This window comes from Equus asinus, chromosome 16 (assembly GCF_041296235.1).
Source record: "Equus asinus isolate D_3611 breed Donkey chromosome 16, EquAss-T2T_v2, whole genome shotgun sequence".
Classification (NCBI taxonomy): Eukaryota; Metazoa; Chordata; class Mammalia; order Perissodactyla; family Equidae; genus Equus; species Equus asinus.
In genome coordinates this window covers 33,624,898-33,645,863 of record NC_091805.1, presented here as the reverse complement: position 1 = coordinate 33,645,863, position 20,966 = coordinate 33,624,898, and the positions used below count along the sequence as shown (strand labels likewise).

Genomic DNA, 20,966 nt, shown 5'->3' with positions numbered 1-20,966 from the left:
TTTTACTTCTTCCTTTCCAATTTGGAAGCCTTTCATTTCGTTTTCTTGCTTAATGGCTCTGGCTAGGACTTCCAATACTACGTTGAATAAAAGTGGGGAGAGTGGGCATCCTTGTTTTGCTCCTGATCTTAGAGGAAAAGCTTTCATCTTTCATCATTGTGTATAATGTTAGCTGTGGGCTTGTCATATATGGCCTTTATTATGTTGAGGTATGTTCTACTTTCTGGAGAGTTTTTGTCATAAATTTTTGTTGTATTTTGTCAAATGCTTTCTCTGCATCTATTGAGATAATAATATGACTTGTGTTCATTGTGTTAATGTGGTGTATCACATTGATTAATTTGCATATGTTGAACCATGCTTGCATCCCTTAAATCAAATCCCACTTGATCATGGTGTATGATTTTTTTAATGTATTGTTTAATTCGGTTTGCTAATATTTTGTTGTGGATTTTGCATCTATGTTCATGAGAGATATTGGCCTGTAATTTTCTTTTCTTGTGGTGTTCTTGTCTTGTTTTGGTATCAGGGTAATGCTGGCCTAGTAAAATGAGTTTGGAAATGTTCCCTCCTCTTCTGTTTTTTGGAGGAGTTTGAGGAGAATTGGTATTTATTCTTCTTTGAATGTTTGGTAGAATTCACCGTGGAAGCCGCCTAGTTCTGGACTTTTGTTTGTTGGGAGGTTTTGGATTTCTGATTCAATCTCCTTGCTGGTAATCGATCTGTTCATATTTTCTATTTCTTTACGACATAAAGTTGCTGTTGGCATATAATTTCTCATAGTAGTCTCTTAGGATCCATTGCATTTTGTATAACTCGTTGTAACTTCTCTTTCACCTCTGATTTTATGTATTTGAGCCCTTTCCCTTTTTTTCTTGGTTTTTTCAATTTTGTTTATCTTTTCAAAGTCTTTTGATGAAAATTCATGAAGGGTCTTTCATGAAACACGTAGGAAGTTGGTTCTTACCCTATAAGCCATGGGGAGCCATTAAGGAGTTTAAGGAAGGAAATAGCATGTTTAGAATGGAGAATAAATTGAAGGAGAGCAACACTGAAGCAGAACAAAACAAAACAAAACCAATCTGGGAGGCTATTCTAAAAATCCAGATAAATGATAAAGATGATGTGGACAAGATCTCAGTACCGCCACTTCATGCCATTTTGACTGACTAGGCATCATTTGGCAAAGTCTGTATTTAGTCAGGTGCTGATTCTGATCAGAGGAGTCTTAGTCTGTTTGGTCTGCTATAACAAAGTACTACAGACTGGGTGTCTCACAAATAACAGAAATTTGTTTTTCACAATTCCGGAGGCTATGAAGTCCAAGATCGAGGCACTGGCTCAGTGAGTGTCTGCTGAGGGCCCACTTTCTGTGTCTTCAGATGGTGGAAGGGGTGAGGGAGCTCTCTGTGCTCTCTTTTATATGGGCACTAATTCCATTCATAAGAGTTTCATCCTAATGACCTAATCATCTCCCAGAGGCCTCACCTCCAAATACCATCCCATTGGGGATTAGATTTCAACGCTAATTTTAGGGGGACAAGCATTCAGTCTATAGCTTGTGTTATCTAACTGTCTCAATGATTTACAGTAGAAAAGGGCTAACTGCTAGCCAGAGTGTCGCTAAGAAAACTATCACCCCCAGCCCAAGAAACGTGCTGACCTTTCATGTCTGGCATTTTCCTATCCTCTCTTTAGAGATTTCTCTTGTGCATAATAATGGATAAGGAGTACGTTGACATTCCTTCCAAGGATTCTCTTGGGTCAAGCTGCATTCATCACAACAGCAAAGCACTGAGTACTTTTGTCCTTTCCTTCTCTCTTGCCCCCTGCTTATTCTCACTCTAAGGCAGAAAGCTGACATTCAGATTTGCATAAGTAAATACATGCAAATATTTCATGCATATGCATTGTCAATTTTAACTGACATCGTACAGAAAATCAAAGGAAAGGGTCACCTTATCTGGCAAGGAAACAAAAATATTTAAAAATAAATACAAAGATGGATGGGATTTAATAGAAAATGGGATATTTCCAGTAGATCTAAAAGGAATTAATATCTACACAGTTTTATTAAGGCAGTTAGAACAGGCCACTATGGCCACTTATGGCTAATTTGGGATAACTTTGATTGCTAAAACTTAGTGATACAGCCAGGTATAAAAAATGCTTTTGGAGAAAATTTTTTTCCTTATAAACCTAGGCATTATTTTTCCTTAACTTTATGTGATCTAATCAATTGAAGCAAAGGGAATTCTCCCTTGCCAACAAAAAGGGAAGGTGATGATAGGAATAATTTACAGGATTACAGTTTTGTACTTGCAGTAAGGGGCTTTTCACCAACCTGTACTACCCAAGAAGCTCAAGGTGTAACAGCACACCGTGGTTGACAGAAATGTCACTTGAATGAAAGTGGTAAGCAATGATGACAGTTCCAAAAACCTAGAAATGTCATAATAAGTGTGTACTATTACAGGTGGAAATTTCTATGTTTAATTCCCATGGCAACTGCAAAGGAAAATTATATGGATAGGAAAATTATAAGGGAACTCACAATGACCCAGAGAAGCATATGCATTGACCTTTACAGGGACTGTTTTGAAGATTATAGAATCACAGGGGTCAAGGAGAAACCTGAACTGAAACTGAGGCAGAGTTAGGGTGGGAGATGGATGGAGAGCGAGGCTTTTGCAGCTGGAAATCCGGGATTTGAAGCCCGGTTTGGCTACAGAATAACTAAGTGGGATTAGACAAATGACTCCTCCTTACTGAGGAAAAATTGATATAATACCTGAAAAATTGATACAGTATGGTTCCCTTGTAGGTTAATTGTTGAAATTAACAGATCACAAATAAGCTTCTTGGCACACAGTAGGTGGTTAACACAAGTTAGTTCTCTCCTGCAACAATGATTCCCTTAATAGGATTTTCCTTTTATCTCAAACTAGCATATCCCTACAGATGTATTTCACGGATTTGAAAGTTTATTCAGATAGTCTATGTCATACATAGCACATGTGGCAGAAAATATTATAGTCTAAAATGTTGCATACATTAGTGTCATAGCAACAGCAAAACAATCCTGTGGTTCCTTGCCAAGACAAATTTGATTATACGTTACTGTGCTCTCTGTGATAAATTCCTTTGAGGTTTCAGAATGATGTGTGCGAATAATTATGGCAATCTATTTAAGATTCAGTTGCTTTTCTATAATGCAAATCTTTGTTTTACAGAGCTGCTGAACTGTAATATAAATGTTATATAGGGCCTTGTCAAAACAACTTTATTAGTGATCAGATATTGGAGTAATTAGTGGAACTAAATATATTCATATCTTAGGCATTTGTCCTCAAGCTAAGCTTTGAACACTTATGAAAAATATTTGAAGGAAGTCATTGATTACATGCTATACTCTGTTCTCATTTGTTAAATTTAATTTCACTTTAAAAAAGTCAATTGAAAATGGAAGCTTAAAAATTCCAACAGGCATCAGCATTTTAGGTTAGAAAAACCAGCACATTCTGTTATTACTTTGCCATATGTCATTTTTCCTATTTGTGCTCCCATATATTCAGTATTTATTTGCCACACTATTTGTAAATCATAATATACTACACAAAGAATAAAAGCCAGATTTTTTTTTCAGTTATCTAACAGGCCTTGTATAAAAGCATCTTTTCAGTAAATTACTTTTGAATATAAACAAGCTTTTTCATCTCATTTGTGTGAATAAATATAGAGTTGATGACTGCATCTTTAAATTATATGATTCCTACAGTCATTAGTTTAGGAAAGACTAAAACAATGATGGATTAGAAAATCATTCCAAGTGCACACATAATTAGTTATACACGAGAAAGTGCTCACACCCATTCATCCGCCTCTTCTCTCAGATTTGTTCTCGCATGGTGGACCATCCTAGAGACACTATTGAGGCCTTCAAAATCAATCAGGAGTACCACCACACAATGAATGTTTTTTGTATAGAAAATGTAAAATTTTATTTGATTAAAATTAGTAAAATAAACATGAACCCATTCACAATCTTATGAAACAATGACAGATTTTTTTTGTTTATTGTTCATTAAAGAAGTAACAAGTAATTCATGTATATTTTTTAAAATTTGAAAATTCAAGTAAGCAAAGCAAAAACAAATAGAAGATCCATATCCCCCCACAATAATCACTGGAAATCTTTTCTTAAAATAGCGTTGAAGGCCCCATGAGTGTAGGTAGGGGTTTGTGTACAGTACAGGATCTTCCTGGATGGTCATTTTTGTGCCTGCTTTTGCTCACTTACCAGTGTATTATGGATAGAGTTACAGATCAATAAATCAAGCATAACAGTAAAAGCTAATCTTCAATGAGCTTAATGTGTATCTCAAATTATGCAAGAATTTCAAACATAAAATATCACTTTAGTTCTTATAGAAATCATTTGAGTGTGTCTGACTATTTCTACTTTACAGAGAAAGAGACAGAGAGTGGTTAAGTGACTTGCCCAAGTCCCACAACTGGCCTGTGTTCTGAAACAAGAATACAGAACCATATTTTCCATTTTCCAAATCTGTTCCGTACTTATCACCTCAGAGCTCAAACTCATAATCACTGTGCTATACAATATTATACAATGATATTGAGAAAGTTCTAATCTATATAAATTAACCATTACTTTTGTTAGGCATAGAGGATTGCTTGCACTTTCAGTTTCCCGCAATTATAAACAATACTAGGGTAAACATCTCTAAAATAGATATCTTTGTAAGTTCCATGAATAATTGATTTAAGGTATATTCATAGAAGTGGAAATGCTGAAAAAAGAGGATGAGTACTCTTGAGGCTTTTGGTTTCATTCGTATCTTTATGTCCTTTCCAACAATGGAGAATATTGTCCCTAACAATCTGTACCAATCCTGTAGGTCAAAAATAAATGAAGTTCCTTATTTTAATTTGCATCTTCTGAATATCTTCCTATACATTTATTTTATGGTCTTCTTTTGTGACTGAAACAATCAAATATTGAAACAATAATTCAACAATTGACAAACCAGTATCTATACACTATGTGGCCTTTAGACTTAATTTATCTTGTGGTTAATGGTCCTAATGTTTTTTAATTGGGGTTTATTAAAGGTGTAATTTACATCCTTTAAAATTCCATTTTTTTTTAGCAGTTTTATGTCACAGTTAATGGTCCTAATTTTCTTTTTAATTGGGGTTTATTAAAGGCACAATTTACATTCTTTAAAATTCTTTTTTTAACTGTTCTGTGAGTTTTGACAAGTGCATACCATCATGTAATCATCACCAAAATCTAATTATAAAACATTTCTGTGGCCCTAAAAAGTTTCCTCCTTCTCCTTTGTGGTCAACCCCTCCTTCAACCCCCAACCCCTGGCAACCACTAATCTGTTTTCCATTCCTATAGTTTTATCTTTCCCAGGATGCTGTATAAATGAATTCATGTAGTATGTAGCCTTTTGAGTCTGACTTCGTTCACTTAGAATAATGCATTTGAGATTCAATCATGTCATTATACACATCAGTAGGGGTTTTTTTTATTGCTGAGTAGTATTCTGTTGTATGGATATGCTATTTTTTTAAATCCATTCACCAACTGAAGGACATTTGGGTTGTTTCCAATTTTTCACAATTATGACTAGAGCTGATATAAAAATTCATGTACAGGTTTTTGTGTGAATAGATATTTTTTATCTCTTGGCTAAATACCTAGGAATGGGATTTCTGGGTTCTATGATAAATGTATATTTACCTTTACAAAAATTTTCCAAAGTATCTGGGTCATGGCTAACTGCCCTTATGCTTTTGAATAGTTCTGACATTAATCTTGATGTGGCTTTTCCAGATTTTTACTGACTGGTACCTCTTTGTGAAAATAGGCAAGTTTTTAAATGAGGAGCTTTGTCAGTTCCTGGTTATACAAGAATTTATCATGCACTTGATCTATTACCCACATCCTCTGATTCTTCTCTGTCAAGTAGCATTGGGTCGCTGAGTTAGCAAATTTAACACATTTTAAAAAGTTAAAGAGAAATGAAATAAGAAGCCAAGATAGATTAAAATACTAGTATAAAACAAGGCATGGGTATAATTTATGGATGAGTTACCTTTCTTATCGTCATTTGTTATGTATAGTAAAATTTTGTTTGTAATTAGATTTGTAATATATGAAACCTGTAACAATATGAAATAAGAAACACTATGGTACGTTTCCCGGGACTCATGAGCGTACAGTCTAGCGGGGAGATAATTTTATAAGCAAATACAGAGCAGGGCGATGATGAGGTCTCCCCATGTAAAGGGGGATCTATTCAAACTTAGCAATGCTTTCAACATCCTCTGAGGGGAGATGTGAAGGACTGTTAGCCAAGTGAGGAGGAGACAGAAGGATGTTCCAGACAGAGGAACCAGTTTGCACAAAGATTTTGATTGGCAGGTGAGGTAGGAGCACAGGGGCAAGAGACTTGAAAATGTCGTTAAAGGGTGTTCAGGTGGGGTCCAGAACAAGCGTAAAAGAAATAGAAGTGGGAAGGAGCAAGATGGACTGGAACAGATGGACAAATGAGCGGTCGGGAAATTTCCAAAGTGGCCAAAGAAACTTTGTTGCATGAAGGAGGTAGGGGAGGAGGTTAATTGGGATTTTATACTTCTACTACGGTTGACGGTTGAGAATATTGTTGTGAATATGAGCTAAAAGTGTGGTGGACGGGTCATTAGAGTTAGGGAGGTGAAGACACTTCGGCTAGAGTACGTGGTTATGCACATCCACCGAGCACCGTGCACACACTAGTATTAATAGACTTACATGCAGTTTCGTGTCAAATGCTTGGAAACACTGAGTTAAAGTGAGACACGAGTCTTTGCTACAGATCTTCTCAACACTTTTGTGCACTTTGAAGCTCTAAGCTAGAAATACAATGTGCAGTTGTTTCCAGACGTTTTCGAACACAAAGATTTATTTTGAGAATTATTTAAGATTACTGCTTTTTTTAAGGCAGTGGCTTTTTGAAAGAAATATCAGAGAAATGATAGCATTTTAAAGAAGGAATTGATTTTATATACCTGGCAAGGCTTACATTGCTAGCCAATGACTTTTCTACACCTTTAGACAGTGGTTCTCGGACTGGTGTAAAAGTGAATTTATTGCTTGCAGCACTCGCAAAAAGGGGACATTTGGGGGATGCATGCCCAGAGATTCTGATCCAGTACTCCCTGGGCTTCGGCCTGGGGATCTGTATTGTCTCAGGCCCCTCAGGTGCTTGGATAAGGAGCCAGTTGACCTAGATCCAGCTGGGCCTGCAGAGCTTCTGAAACAGTCATTTTCAATATTGGCTGCACATTAGACTCATCTGGAGAGCCTTTAAAAATCCCACTGAGCAGGTCAAGCCTCAGACCAATTAAATCTAAGTCTCTAGGGTTGTGTCAGTATTTTTTTAAAGCTCTCAGGTGATTCCAACATGCACCCAAGGCTGAGAACCCATGCTCCTAAAGATTCAGTGTGGAAAGCCTTAAGCTTCTTTGGCTCCTGAGGACTTGGAAATACCTCATAAGATCTATAGCTAATGCTCCAGTAAAAGCTGGGACTGCCTCTGGCTTAATTAGCTTATCAGGGAAAGCTGCCTAGAGATTTCTCCTTTCTCTACGGAGAGACATTCTTTCAGAAAGTAGCTTTTAGCCCCTTTCTCCAAATAGTACAAAAAAGAAATTCCTGAATAGAAACAAAACTCTGAGCTAATATAAAACTCTGAACTGAAAGAGAACCACTGTAAAGAAAGAAATGGTTCCAAAACAGTCTCATTCTCAAGAGAACTCTGATTCTATTACCTTTTAGCTTTTACGTCTTCATATACCCAACTTCTTAAAACAAGAAATTGCTCAACATGAATTTACAGTCAGTTTCACAGCCTCAAGTTTGAAGTTCTCTAATAATTTCTTCTGAGACAGACCTAACGTTATTTCTCGTTATGAAAATACTAACTTCACAACCTACCAGAAGGAGAACTTAACATGACAAAGTAGCATCTGAGAGCACACACTCCGTGGATTACGGCTTTGCCCCCTCCTCCCTTCTCCTGCCCACTTTGCCCTCCTCAAAGGACAGTGAAGGAAGGAAGGAAGGAAATAGAAAAGTAAAGGCGACCAATATTTGGGAGTATGACATCCATCTACCTTCCCCTGATATAATATGGGGAATATTATATGATATAATATGCTTCTATACAGCATGAGAATTGTTGATTATTATAGGGTCATGATTCCTTATCCTAAATCCTTAGTGCTAGGTATTTTTCAGGATTCAAAATATTTTACATTTTAGGGAAAAATACTGTGCCTTCTGTTACACAAGCAAGACCTTGGGCAGCACTTTGTAATCAAAGATGGATATTTCTGCAGCACAACATAGACTATAAATTGTCTCACAGCAATTCGGGCTTGGTTTTTGCCACCAAATGAGTTCACATCAATCACGTCACATCAAAGACATAAATCATTGAATTAAAAATATTGTATGCATGGATTTCATTTTGTGTTTAGGTTTAAAACCTAAGCTGATAGCTGACAACCTCCTATTAAAACACAAAAGCTGTTTATAATCATCTTGAAAGATAGAAACTGGAACAATATTTAACCTCTAAATTTACTCTAACAATAAAACAACATAGAACTTTAAGTAAACTAGTACTTTGTCCAAGGAAATGTCAATTATTTAAATAAACATTTAAATAATATATAAAACATATTTTGTAGGTGTCTCGAATCCAACCTATTGAGAATGGTCAAGAAGAAAATTCACAGGGAGGGTCCTTTAAAGACTGTCTTGCAAGGCTCTTCAGCTGGATGGTGGGAATAAGCCACTGTGAACACCTTCAATTAAGGCAATAAACGTATGTGCGCCAGAGCGCACTGGTGTTGGAGTTGGGCTGCAAAGCTAAGGCAAATACAGAAAATGTGTCCTTCTGTGCGGGTTTCTATTGCGTTAAAAAATCTGGGTACTAGATTGTTGTTATTATTATTTTTTAATCTTTAAAATATATTACTTTTTTCACTAATTTTTTGTTCATTCATAGGAATTTAGCATTCCTTAGCCAAATAGCCCTTAATGATATTGGCTTTTTTGGTTTTCCCATCTGAAGTACTCTTTCTGACTTTTCCCCTATTTTTGCGAAGGGAAATGGTGAGTGGCATATCTTGTCAGGTGGTAAGTCATCACCAAATTTTCATGTCATAAATAAATGACAGTTTTGTTGTAAATAACTTTTTCTAAATTACAGAATATTATTTCTATAAACGGATGTCTAGAATAAATAGTAAAATAGAGATTTTCATGTAGAACTTAGAGTTTCAAAAATTGACATGTTAGATAGACTTTAGAATTTACCCGATTTAAGAATCCAAAACTATTTTTGAGAAACAAGCGTTTCTTTTTCCATGGGACCTCTGCACTCAAGGACTAGATTCAGTATTTTGCTCACTGATTTGCTGTGGACTTGATGGACACTTTCCGACAGATGGAGCAGATTCTCATCTTCAACTATTTGGCCTTAAGCTCTGTCATCTCCACTATCAGCCTCTGTATGTCTAATTGTGGAAGGCACCAGTAACTGCGCTGATAAATTACATGACCACTCTCTTCTCCTGACTCTGAATTAAACTTTTGTGCATGAGTTTTTGGTTTGCCTCCTGTGTGTTTGTACTGTCATCTATTAATATGATTTAGTATTGCAGCTTAAGAATTCAGCCAGATTAAAAGGAGAATCACCTTGTCACCTAGTTTTTCATAGGGAGTCCATTCCTCCAGACAGGTGATCTGAAAATATTAAATGTAATTCTGGTTTTTTATATTACTGAGAAAAATGCTGATGGGGAAGTGAACACTATTGTAACTTCCTGCGTAGGAATTACGTCATTTGTATATTTCAATGCTAATGTAATTTTTATAATATAGAATCATAGAGGCTTATAGACGGTAAGGACTTTAAGTAATTAGCTTGTCCTTTCTCTAGATTCCTTCAGGGAAAACTGTCCCTATGCTAGAAGAGAACTAATCTTATTTTTTAAATCCTACTGAGATAAATAATCTGTCTCCTTCATTCTCTGGTGTGGGCTCATTTGCTCTTAGACAGTGAAATTAATGAACGTCTCCCCTGTCTATATACTCCTTTCATGTACTTAGAACCCATTATTAAATTTCCCCTTAATTTTCTCTTCGCCATACACAGTCACTTCAATGTTTTATTTTCATCAGTTTATCTCTCTGCTAACCACCACCTTTCAATGATAAGCCCCGAGCAGGATCCTTCTAATTCCAGTCAGATAGGAAAAGTCATCTCAGAGGTTAAAACTGAAGTGTGATGTGACACTGAAAGGGTGCTAATCAGAAAAAAAGCAGGAGTTTCCCCAGAATCATGGGATCTAAAACTGTCATCAGTCTGGAAACAAACTGTTACCCTTGTAGTTTAAGTTGGTAATGACCTCACGTAAGGAAAATGGTAATATCATCTGGAATTTGTGGGCAGTGAAAGAAAGATCTAGGAGCCACCAAAATGTGATTTTTAAACGCCAAGACTGAATCCAGGATTTCCTAGACCTCAACAGGACACTTACAGTTACACATTCAATGCCTTATTTCTAAAGTGACCTTACATCTCTGTTTGTGACAGGCCTAATTTCAGCCTGTTGCCCCTGTATTACTAGCATTCCTTTTTCCCCCTCAATATGTCCAGGTTTAGATGATAATTTATGTGGTCGCCCTAAGGTCATTGCATATTCTTTGTCACTCTCTCCAGCTTGCACTTGTCATATGGTTTTTCCTTTGTTTCTGTTCTGCCTTGCATTGATTATCAGTGATTTGTTTCTGACACTTTCTCTGCTTTATTAAGATCTTTTAATATTTCCATTCTACCTTCCATGGTGATGGTTGTCCCCTTCAATGGATGTCTCCTAGGATCATCTTCAGCAAATTTAATGAGCCTTGTGGACACTTCATTATCTAGGTCAAGGGAACACTGACACCTAGGCCGATGGCCTTCAGAACACCATCCATTTTCTCTTCTTTTTTATTTCCTTTCCTTTCTTTCTACTGTCACTTCACACTTTTCCTACCCACCAGTTGCCACCGATTAATCTTCAATTTATATCTCAACATCTCTCCAGCAATTACTATGTGCTAGGTCCTGTCCAGAGGTGTGACACTCCTGTCAATTTTGTACTGCAACACTGTATATCAAATTGTATTTTCTCAGTTCACAGATTTCAAGTCCCCATGGGGCCACTAGAAATAAAACTATGATGTACTGTTTCCACAGCACTTATGGCTTTTATTCAGTCCTAGTGCATTATATAACTCTGACAAGTCTTTTTTGTCCTAAAGTCATGCTTGTGCTTTTGTAAGGAAAACTCAAGAAGACAGAGACGGGCTGCTGAACTCTCCAGCATTTTCTTAATGGAAAATTAAAGTTTCTAAGGCCTTATCAGGAGTTAGTGAAAAAGTCAGTATGCTCTGCTCACTACTGATTCTTATGGATATTGTTTTTCTCTAGGTTTAAGTGGGTCAAATCTAGAAAATAATGCCCTGAGCAGTAGTCAATGATATCCTTCTAGTTGTAGTTAATATGCCTAAATTCAGTGAAAGTGAATTTTAATTTCTTCACACACATTTTAAAAATGTTTTAACTAGTTAAAACACTTTAATTTGAAAAAAGCTATATGTACGTAGAAGAAATCTCACGGCATGCATTCATTACATGAAATTCTATTTATTATCTCTTTAACTTATAAAAAGTCATACAAAAACTACCATGAAAAACATTCAAAACAGGTCATATGATGGTAAAACCCTTTGTAATGCTGCTGTTATTGTTGGGAGGCTGTCATTTATGTTAGATCTTGACGTAACCCTATATGTGGCATGATTAATTATGTCACATCGATTTTCCACTGCAGTATTTCAACGGCCATGCCTGTTGCATGTCTGAATCCATTTAAATATTGGCCATTCCACAGGGTTTCTTTATATACGATTCTGTCACTTAACAAAGAATAAAGTAAAAAGGCTCTGTAAAGAATTCTGTGGTCGAGGGAAATACAAAGATTGTAGTCTGTAGTCTGGATTCATGCATCAAAAATGAAGTGTTTAAGTAGATCTTTGTCAACTAGCAAATGCCACTTCAGTCTGAGTATTTCACCACCTCATTCTATGCCATCTGTCTCACGGGGAGCAATTAATCTGAAACTCTAACATGCAGCATTAAAATTCCATTAACACTGAACAGAATATTAACGTGTCGGACATTGCGATTTTTATCTCTCCAAATCTCAGTGTTAATTTTGAATAAGGCACGTACCTATAACATTTTCATCTATTTGGTTAATTAAGAATGTTGAATAAAATATATGATTAGCAGCTGAATTTATTAATAATACATAGAACTTATTTTAATAACACTCAATGTTTTTGCAACTTAAACATATACAGACTACAGTTGTATATTAGGCTGATGATTATTCGTAAAAGCACTAAATATTTTGCGAAGCCAATTTTCCCAAGACTCTGACTTTGTAATTCCTTTTTCTTCTTGCAGAACCACATCACCGCCTTCGCAGAAGTCACATGATATTGAAGCAGATGGTTTTTCTCTGCATTGGACATCATCCCTTTTCACCATCCATTCATAACACCCAAAGTTTGTTTGATTACAGAAGAAGTTTATAAAGTTGTCTAATAATTTTTATAATTTTAAAATCAGTGTCAACTTCTCTGTTTCCCCCACTAGACTGTGAGCTCCTCAAGGGCAGGACTGTGTCTTTCTTCTCTGTATCCCCAGCACCTACAACAAAGCTTCGCACAAAGTAGGTGTTCAATAAAAATGTGATGACCGAATGAACAAATTAATTCTTAAATAAAACATTCGCTTTAGTTTCTCAGAGAATCACTGAGACCGTGTGAAAAGAAACCTCTACACGAGTCCTATTTGTACAAGATATCCCTCCATTTGGAGCCAGTTAAGCTTTTTAACTTTTCATATATCTAATCAGCAGTATACCATATTTCATTTGAAGTGGACTTTGAAAGTCATGGGGGTTTTTATTTTATTATTCAGCATGACATTATTTCCATTCTAACAGATTTCAGTGTGTGAAATTACTTTACTTTTAGAAAGTATGTTCTATACTAAAATAATGTTTGCACATAATATTATGCTATATTTCACTTAAAATACCATTCATACTATACATTCTAAGACTGGTGCTTCTGCTTTTGAAGGGGAAAATGCCAATTTTTACTGTAATAAGTAATGTATCATAATTAAAAATTATTTATTTGGACTTTTGTTCCTGACAATTGTGGTTTAATTGTTGACTTGTAATTTTTGGGTGCAGGCCGTGTTTAGGATAGTTTAAGTGACTAAATCCAGCAGTGACACCTATTTATTGTGCAATTTTCCATTGATAACAGTGTCTTAAGAGTGGTCAAAGGCTCCATTCTTAGGCTTTTTACTAGTCAGGATTCCACATAATTTAAATAGGAAAGAACACCTGACAGATAATTTAAATTATATAAATGCTAGAAATATGGTTAACATATTTCACTTTGCATTTGTGTAGCACTTTATAGTTTACAAAGTATATTTTGATTTATTGTTTCATTTAATCCTCACAATAACCCAGAGTAAACATGAAGAGTATGACTTTAGTTTTATAGATGAGAAAAATGAAGCCAAGTCAGGGTCAGTAACGTGCCCAATTCCACACAACTAGTAAGAGGCAGTTAAACTTAAATTCAGGTTTTCTGACCCCAAACTTCCTTTGAAATATGCCACAGCTGCCATACCATGTTGGATGCATCAAGGCCTTTCCGAGGTCAGTGGAGTCCTGGGCAACTACCTATCTTTTAAAAAAATGAAGAGATGCCAAAATAGAATTACAAAAGCTATGCTGTATTTTAAATGTTTATCTTTTAAGAATGAACACTTTTCAAATATACGACTGTATAGTAACCTATTTATAATCATATTTTAAAATAGTGTCAAGAGTCTAGATGTGTGGTCTTTTGTGAAATCAAAACCTAAATCTGATGACTCTCCTCCCACTCTTACCCCCATGCCCTAGCCCCCTACACCATCCCGCCTCAGGAGAGCCCGCAAGGGACATACCTTGCACTGAGCAAGTGGAATTAAGAATGAGATTCATAATAATATAAGGAAGATGAACTGGACCATAAGAAAACCATTATTTGTACTCCTCAACCGTAACTTTGCAATCTTTAAGGCTACCCTGAGTAGCTTTGTCTTATATGAGTAGAAGTTACTTGACTGAAATGAATCTTCCTAACCTTGACAGTACTAAAAAATGAACTTTTAATTTTCTCTGTAGTTTCAATGGAAATCAACAAATAAATATAACCAAGAATTGGCCATTAATCCCAAATAGATGTCATTTGCTCTTTTCCAACAGGTGAGTAAAAACACGTCTAGGAGGGCCAAAACCAGAAAATCCATATTTCTACAAATGTCAGACTACTATTGCAAATTCAATGCTGGTGGAAATTTAGAACATGAAAAAGCTTGGAATGCTTTGATCCTCCTTAAAGACTTTTTAGGCAATAAGAGTAATGGGCAATCACTTACTGGGAATGGAAGTGAAAAGGATGATCCTAATGTCTTAAGAGGAAAGATTACCAGTAAAACTTCCAGAGTTAGATCAGTTCTATCAGTTCTAGCATCAATTTTCCAAGGAGCCAGTTGGAATATTCTTCCTGTTGGAAGCCTTAGCTATATATGGTCATGTAAATGTTTCTTTGTACCTTGCTAAACCTGGTCTGAATGCAGGAGTTATCAATTCCTCAAAAATCCACATTTAACCCAGGATCAGAGTAAGGTCATCTCTAATATTTAAACATCATGGGCCTGAGATTGTGCAATGAATGATCATGCCATGAAGGAATTTCAAAAGAACAAAAAGATACACATGTATAAGGCAAAAAGCCAGCAAAAAGCCCTTAACCATGATGCTGTTACTGAGAATAACAAAACATACATTTAAGAAAATGTTAATTTGTAAATATTTACATATATAGTCTAGTAAAAGCAAGCAAACACATCTTTCTGATAAAGACATCTTTTTATTCTACTTACTTGGGGCCCAGATCAGTATAAATTGGTCAGCCTGAAAATTTCAGTCGTCTCTGTTTGCATGGCAGAAATTCTGCACATGTTTTATCTGATTCCTAAGATTATTTAAAAGGCTCTTTTATGTTAAAAGAGAGGTGAACCTTCTTTGACAGACTTTGTCGATTCCGCTTTTAGCTGGGCCTCTCTTTTCTCAGGATGTATCCTAGCCAAATATCTCAGTTACATCGACCATACAGTTTCCTTTGTGAAAGAGCAGTAGGGGAGGAAATAATTCTCTGCTGTGTATTGTATTTTTCAAATAAAATTTTAAAACTTTAATTTAAAAAATTAGGTTTCATTTTTTATTTTTTTCCCAGTATTAGTCCTTTCTTGGGGATAAAGGAATAAGAATGCTGTTAAGGTGATGGAAGTCAGATTGTCAGAATGACTGGAGACTGTTTAGAAATGAATCATGATGGCTCAGATTAGACCAGTTCTTTGGGCAATTAAGTGATGCTCTGCATTACATGGGCCATCCTGGGATTTTATCAACCTCCTTACTTGCAAATCACAACCCCTAGAAACTATCTGGGATACTGAGCGGGTGTACAATCTACTACATAATCTATGTCTGATGTACAAGCAAGGTACTGAAAAATAGATGTAAACGATCTCATTCCCACCTCTAGGGCACGGGTTATCAAATTTTAATTGCATACTTTACAAAACTGTCCTGGACATATACCAAATGGTTCGATTTACTCCTTGCAAATGTTGATGTTCTCTCAATTTGCCAGGCATGGGCTTTCTAATGAAATTTGTGAGCTATGATTCTTTAAAAATATCAATTAAGGAAATTTTTCCAGATTTCAAGTGAATGATTCTCTTCTAAGAAGAAGAAAATATTCAAATTATTCTTTCTTGTCCCCTTCACTTCAGATGATAGCTGGTTCTTAATCTGATAGACCTCAGGACATTGTCAAGATTTAATAAAAAAATAAATCTGTTTTCCTCACCCACCCCAGGCTTTGTGAGCCATGGATGGGTTATAAGATCTGAATTCTAAATTCAGACTCCCATGCTCAAATCTGTGGCCTTGCTCAAAAGGACCTCCAGATGAGAAAATATAGATGAGTGGACACACAACCACCTCCAGCAAGCAGATGAAACTCAAAGTTCATGTCTCAAAGATACCATTCTTAACAGGGGTGATCCTGATGGACACCATCATCTAGCCTATCTTCATATTATTGCATTTATTAAAGAATTTCCATTTTCATTTTGCACTGAAACACTATCACTTGTAGAAAAGGAAATTTTTTTTTCTTTTCAGGAGGGAAAAAGGGTGTATTTTTAGGTTGATATTAAAAAACAAAAAGGAAAACTTTTCCAAAATATTAAGACATTTTGAGTATTAGTCAGGTTTCCCAAAAGGTATTGCTCCTGCTCAAGAAGGCCTTTCAGCTTTCATTCATTCAGCAAACATTTATTGCATGATTCTGTACAGCAGATACTTTGCAATGTGCTGATTAGCAGCGATGAGAGAGACAGACATGGTCCCTACCCTTCCAGATTGGATAGTTCAGCAGCGCTGACACTGACGGTGCCCCAAGAGGTCTGTTTAAAGTGGGAGAATTGGCTTGGAGTTTACCAGCTACCTACTCTCAGGACTAAGCAAAGGACATTTTTATAGATTACAGCAACAGCTAAGGTTAATAAAAAAGCATTGCCTCCATAAACAGTATCATATAATTTGACTATTACTGAACTTAAAATGCCCTAAATTCAATAATGATAAGCATTTACTATCTCTTACAAGTCTGTGGATCAGCTGAGCCATTTTTCTAGTCTGAGCTAGGCTCATCCATGCATCCATGATCAGGTGAGATGATTTGCTGATCTTGGCTGGACAGTCTCACATATGCGGGGTCATCTTACTGTAGGTTGATCTAAGATAGCTTCACTTGGGTCAACTGAACTTTTCTCTACACAGTCTCTCAATCTCCATCAGGGTAGCCAAGTTCCTTCACATAGGGGCCAAGACAGAGCAGAAGCATGCAAGGCACTGGCACATTGTCACTTTCATCTCATTCAACTGTCCAAGGCAAGTTTCAAGGCCAGCCCAGAGTCAAGGAGTGAGGAGGGAGCTGCAAAGTCACATTGCAAAGGGGTGGACACAAAGATGCATGGAAAACAAAGGCCCTTTGTGCATTCAATCTATCATAAACTCTTCCTGCAGATAAACCTTAAAAATGGTCAAGCAGTGCCCCCTGTATCGAGTTCCTCAACTTGTTGAGTATGGATTTATTCTGATAAGTATGAGAAACCCACAAATAGAAAGCAAGCTCATTGTAGCTGAGCAAGGATGGCCACCCCACCAATCACCAACTATGCCCCCAAAATGCCTGTGTGATAAATTGGCTACAGAATTATCTATCCAGTACTTAACTGAGAGCAATGGGGAGCTTGCTGAAGTTTTCTAGGCTTTTCCAGAAAGACTTCCTAGGTCTTCTCCTATAGGAAAAAATTAAGGAAGAGGACATAAATTTATAAGTTAAGAGAGAGAGAGAGGGAGTGAAATAGAAAAAACACCTGAGCAGAAAGAATAGGAAAGAAATTGAAGCAAGAGAATAAAACCTGAAAAAAAAAGAATAACTAAGTTATAAGACCAGGTTATGATACATCGTGTGTGTGTGTGTGTGTGTGTGTGTGTGTGTGTTTGTGCAATTCTGATTTTCACAAATTCCAGTTACCAAGGTGCTATGGACCGAATATTTGTGTCTCCCAAAAATTCATATGTTGAAGCCTGAACCCCAATGTGATGGTATTTGGGGGTGGGGACTTTGGAGGTAACTAGATTACAAGGGTGGAGTCCTCATGATGTTAGTGCCCTTATAAGAAGAGACACAAGAGCTCTTGCTTCCTCTCTCTCTGCGCTCCACCATGTGAGGATACAAGAGAAGATGGGTGTCTGCAAACCAGGAAGACAGTTCTCATCAGACACCATACTACCAGCGGTTTGATCTTGGACTTTGCAGCCTCTGGACCTGTGAGAAATAAATATTTGGTGTCTAAGCCACCTACTCTATGGTATTCTATTATAGCAGCCCAAACTGACTAAGATACTTGGTTTAGTTAAATAACACCACTCCCACAACAACAGGGATCAATTTTAGTTACCGTGGTATAATAACTGTGAGTTATTGCATAAAGTACAAATGTAGCTGCTGGCTCTTCAGTTCACAAATCACTATGTGAATAACACGCACATGTGCATTATAATTAGTGACCAATCGTGTCACTTTTTTAGGGTCTCCCAGTGGTCACCGCACATTTGTTAATCTGTTCATGCACAGACAGCAAAGCATGCAATTGTGTTGACTCCTCATCTCCCAGTGATGAACCCCTGTGACATTTTATAAAAATGTATAATTGAAAGAGGAAACTGACCAATGAAGATGGAAGTGCAGCAAAGAAGAAAAGGTGATAATACTGAAAATGAAATTCAAATCAAACATAAGTGGAGTTATAGAAAACTTAGCTGACCAGGAGAATGTTGACACTGTCATCACCATCTGAGAGACTCGAGAAACGCAACCAGAATAATTTAGTGAAGGTGAGCTGATGGACGAAAATGAGTAAAGAGGTTGTGATGGAAAAGATGACGATGTCCCAGAAGAAGTGATTCAGACAAAAAACTTCACATTAAAGGAACTCTTGGAGATATTTCACAACTTTGAAAGTGCAAAAGTAAAATAAGCTGATCCAAACTTAGAAACGAAGATGACAATTAGCCAAGGCATAGAAGAAAATACTCACTTGGGACCATGGTTGAATGGTTAAGTTTGTGTGCTCCACCCTCGTGGCCCAGGGGTTCATGGGTTTGGATCCTTGGCGTGGACCTAGCACCGCTCGTCAAGCCATGCTGAGGCTGCATCCCACATAGCACAATTAGAAAGACATGCAACTAGAATATACGACTATGTACCGGGGGTCTTCGGGAAGAAAAAGAAAAAAAAAGGGAAGATTGGCAACAGATGTTAGCTTAGGTGCCAACCTTTAAAAAAATAAAAATCACTCAACTCCATGTCACAAGTTATATGACAGGAAAAAGGCAGCAAGCACGTTCAAGCTGCTGTTGATAAATTCTTTACGAAGAAATAAAATATTAATTCTCAATGTTTCTAATGTTTTAAATTATAGTGTACTGAGTAAATATTAGTTTTGCTATTTTTTAAATTTCCCTATACATGTAAAATTGGCAGTAAGAGAGTTTCTAATGTTTTGACAGAAAAATTTAAAGGTAACAGACTAATCTAAATTTTTCCCATTGCTTGTTAAGATCTCTGCATGGATTGAGTTGCGTGGTTATTTTTATGGTCCCAGACTACTGTATAAAGACTGTCTGTCTATATGTATATGCATATGTATATTTATAGGTTTGTCTATGTATAGAGAGAGAGCTGTATAGAGACCTGTCTAGAGACATATATATAAACACATAGAAAGAGTAGACATACTTACATATATATAAAATTCCTAATATATAGAATATATAAAAGTTTTTTAAAAAGAAATGTTATCTATACTTCATATTGATACATAACATAAGAACTTTAGAATCTCATAATTTTTCATTATTAGATCTCTTTATTGTGATTCCTCAGTCACTTGATTTTTTTCTATGGCCAAATTAAAAAATACTGGTCTTATCAACAGATAGACACATAATTGTATCAGAGGGCTATCTCAGCTATTCAGACTACTCGTTAGAAGGAGTAGAAGGGAGATCGGGAAAAGTAATAATCCCAAGCAACTTGTGTTTGATAGTTTAGGTAATCTTTCTAAATTATATTGCACACATTCTGGCTTAGTACATAAATATACCTAATTTAACCCACTCAGTCTTTTGAACATGAATCATTTTTTGGTGCTCTAATAAAGTAAAGGTCTTGGGAGTTATGAAAAACTATATAGGGGAGTGTGTTCCCTTGATGTAAAGAATTGTAGAAGCTATGACTGATTTGTTTTTCACTATTTACCTTCGTATGGCTTTCTCTGCCCTCTGCTGTTAATTCTATTTCCTGTCTTGAAATCTTCTCGCCTGCTTCCAGTCTGCATTGTGTTGTCACCTCAGTTTACCATAACAGAATACTCAGGTTGGGGGGCTTAAACCATAGAAATTTATTTCCTCACAGTTCTGGAGCCTGGAAGTTCAAGATCAAGGTGCCAGAAGGACCAGTGTCTGGTGCAGCCTCTCTCCTTGGGTTGCACACCCAAGTCTTCACATGAACGCTTCTTCGGGCACACGCAGGGAAAGAGAGAGCTCTGGTGTCTGCCTCTTCTCACAAAGACACCAGTTCTATTGGAGTAGGGTCCACTCTTATGATCTCATTTAACCTTATCTCCCAAAAGGCCTTCTCTCCAAAACAGTCACATCGCAGGTTAGGGCTTCAACATCTGCATTTTAGGGAAATACAATTCAGTCCATAACAGCCATATACTGCCCTAAAATTTCATGTCCTATCATTCTGTCCTACAGAAGAACTAAAGGATGCCAATGGAACATGGATAACCATGGTGTTATTGTATGTAAAATGAAGTCAATTAGCCTGAAGTGGACTCAACTCCTCTCTAATGAAACAAAACACGTGGGCTTTGTGGTAGAGTTTTCACTGCTGTTACTCTGACTTACTGGCTGTGCTACTGATATCAGACGGCCCTCCATGGCTCAAATTAAAGTCATCTAATCATCACGAAAGGGGCCATGATTGTACATTTGTTGTGAGTAAATATATCTTGAAGTAGGGTATTTTTTTTTCTCACTTTTAGTAG

General features: G+C 36.5%; 1 protein-coding gene across 4 annotated transcripts in view; it reads left to right on the top strand.

The window, feature by feature from the left end:
• PLPPR5 (phospholipid phosphatase related 5) overlaps positions 1 to 13,352 on the top strand; it is a 106,084-nt gene extending 92,732 nt beyond the window's left edge. For all 4 annotated transcript variants that reach the window (XM_070486900.1, XM_070486899.1, XM_014851522.3 and 1 more), the window contains one exon: positions 12,603 to 13,352. In XM_070486900.1, the coding sequence (XP_070343001.1) occupies positions 12,603 to 12,635 (33 nt within the window). In that variant the 3' untranslated portion in view covers positions 12,636 to 13,352. The remainder of the gene's footprint in view (positions 1 to 12,602) is intronic.
• The last annotated feature ends 7,614 nt before the right edge of the window (positions 13,353 to 20,966 follow it).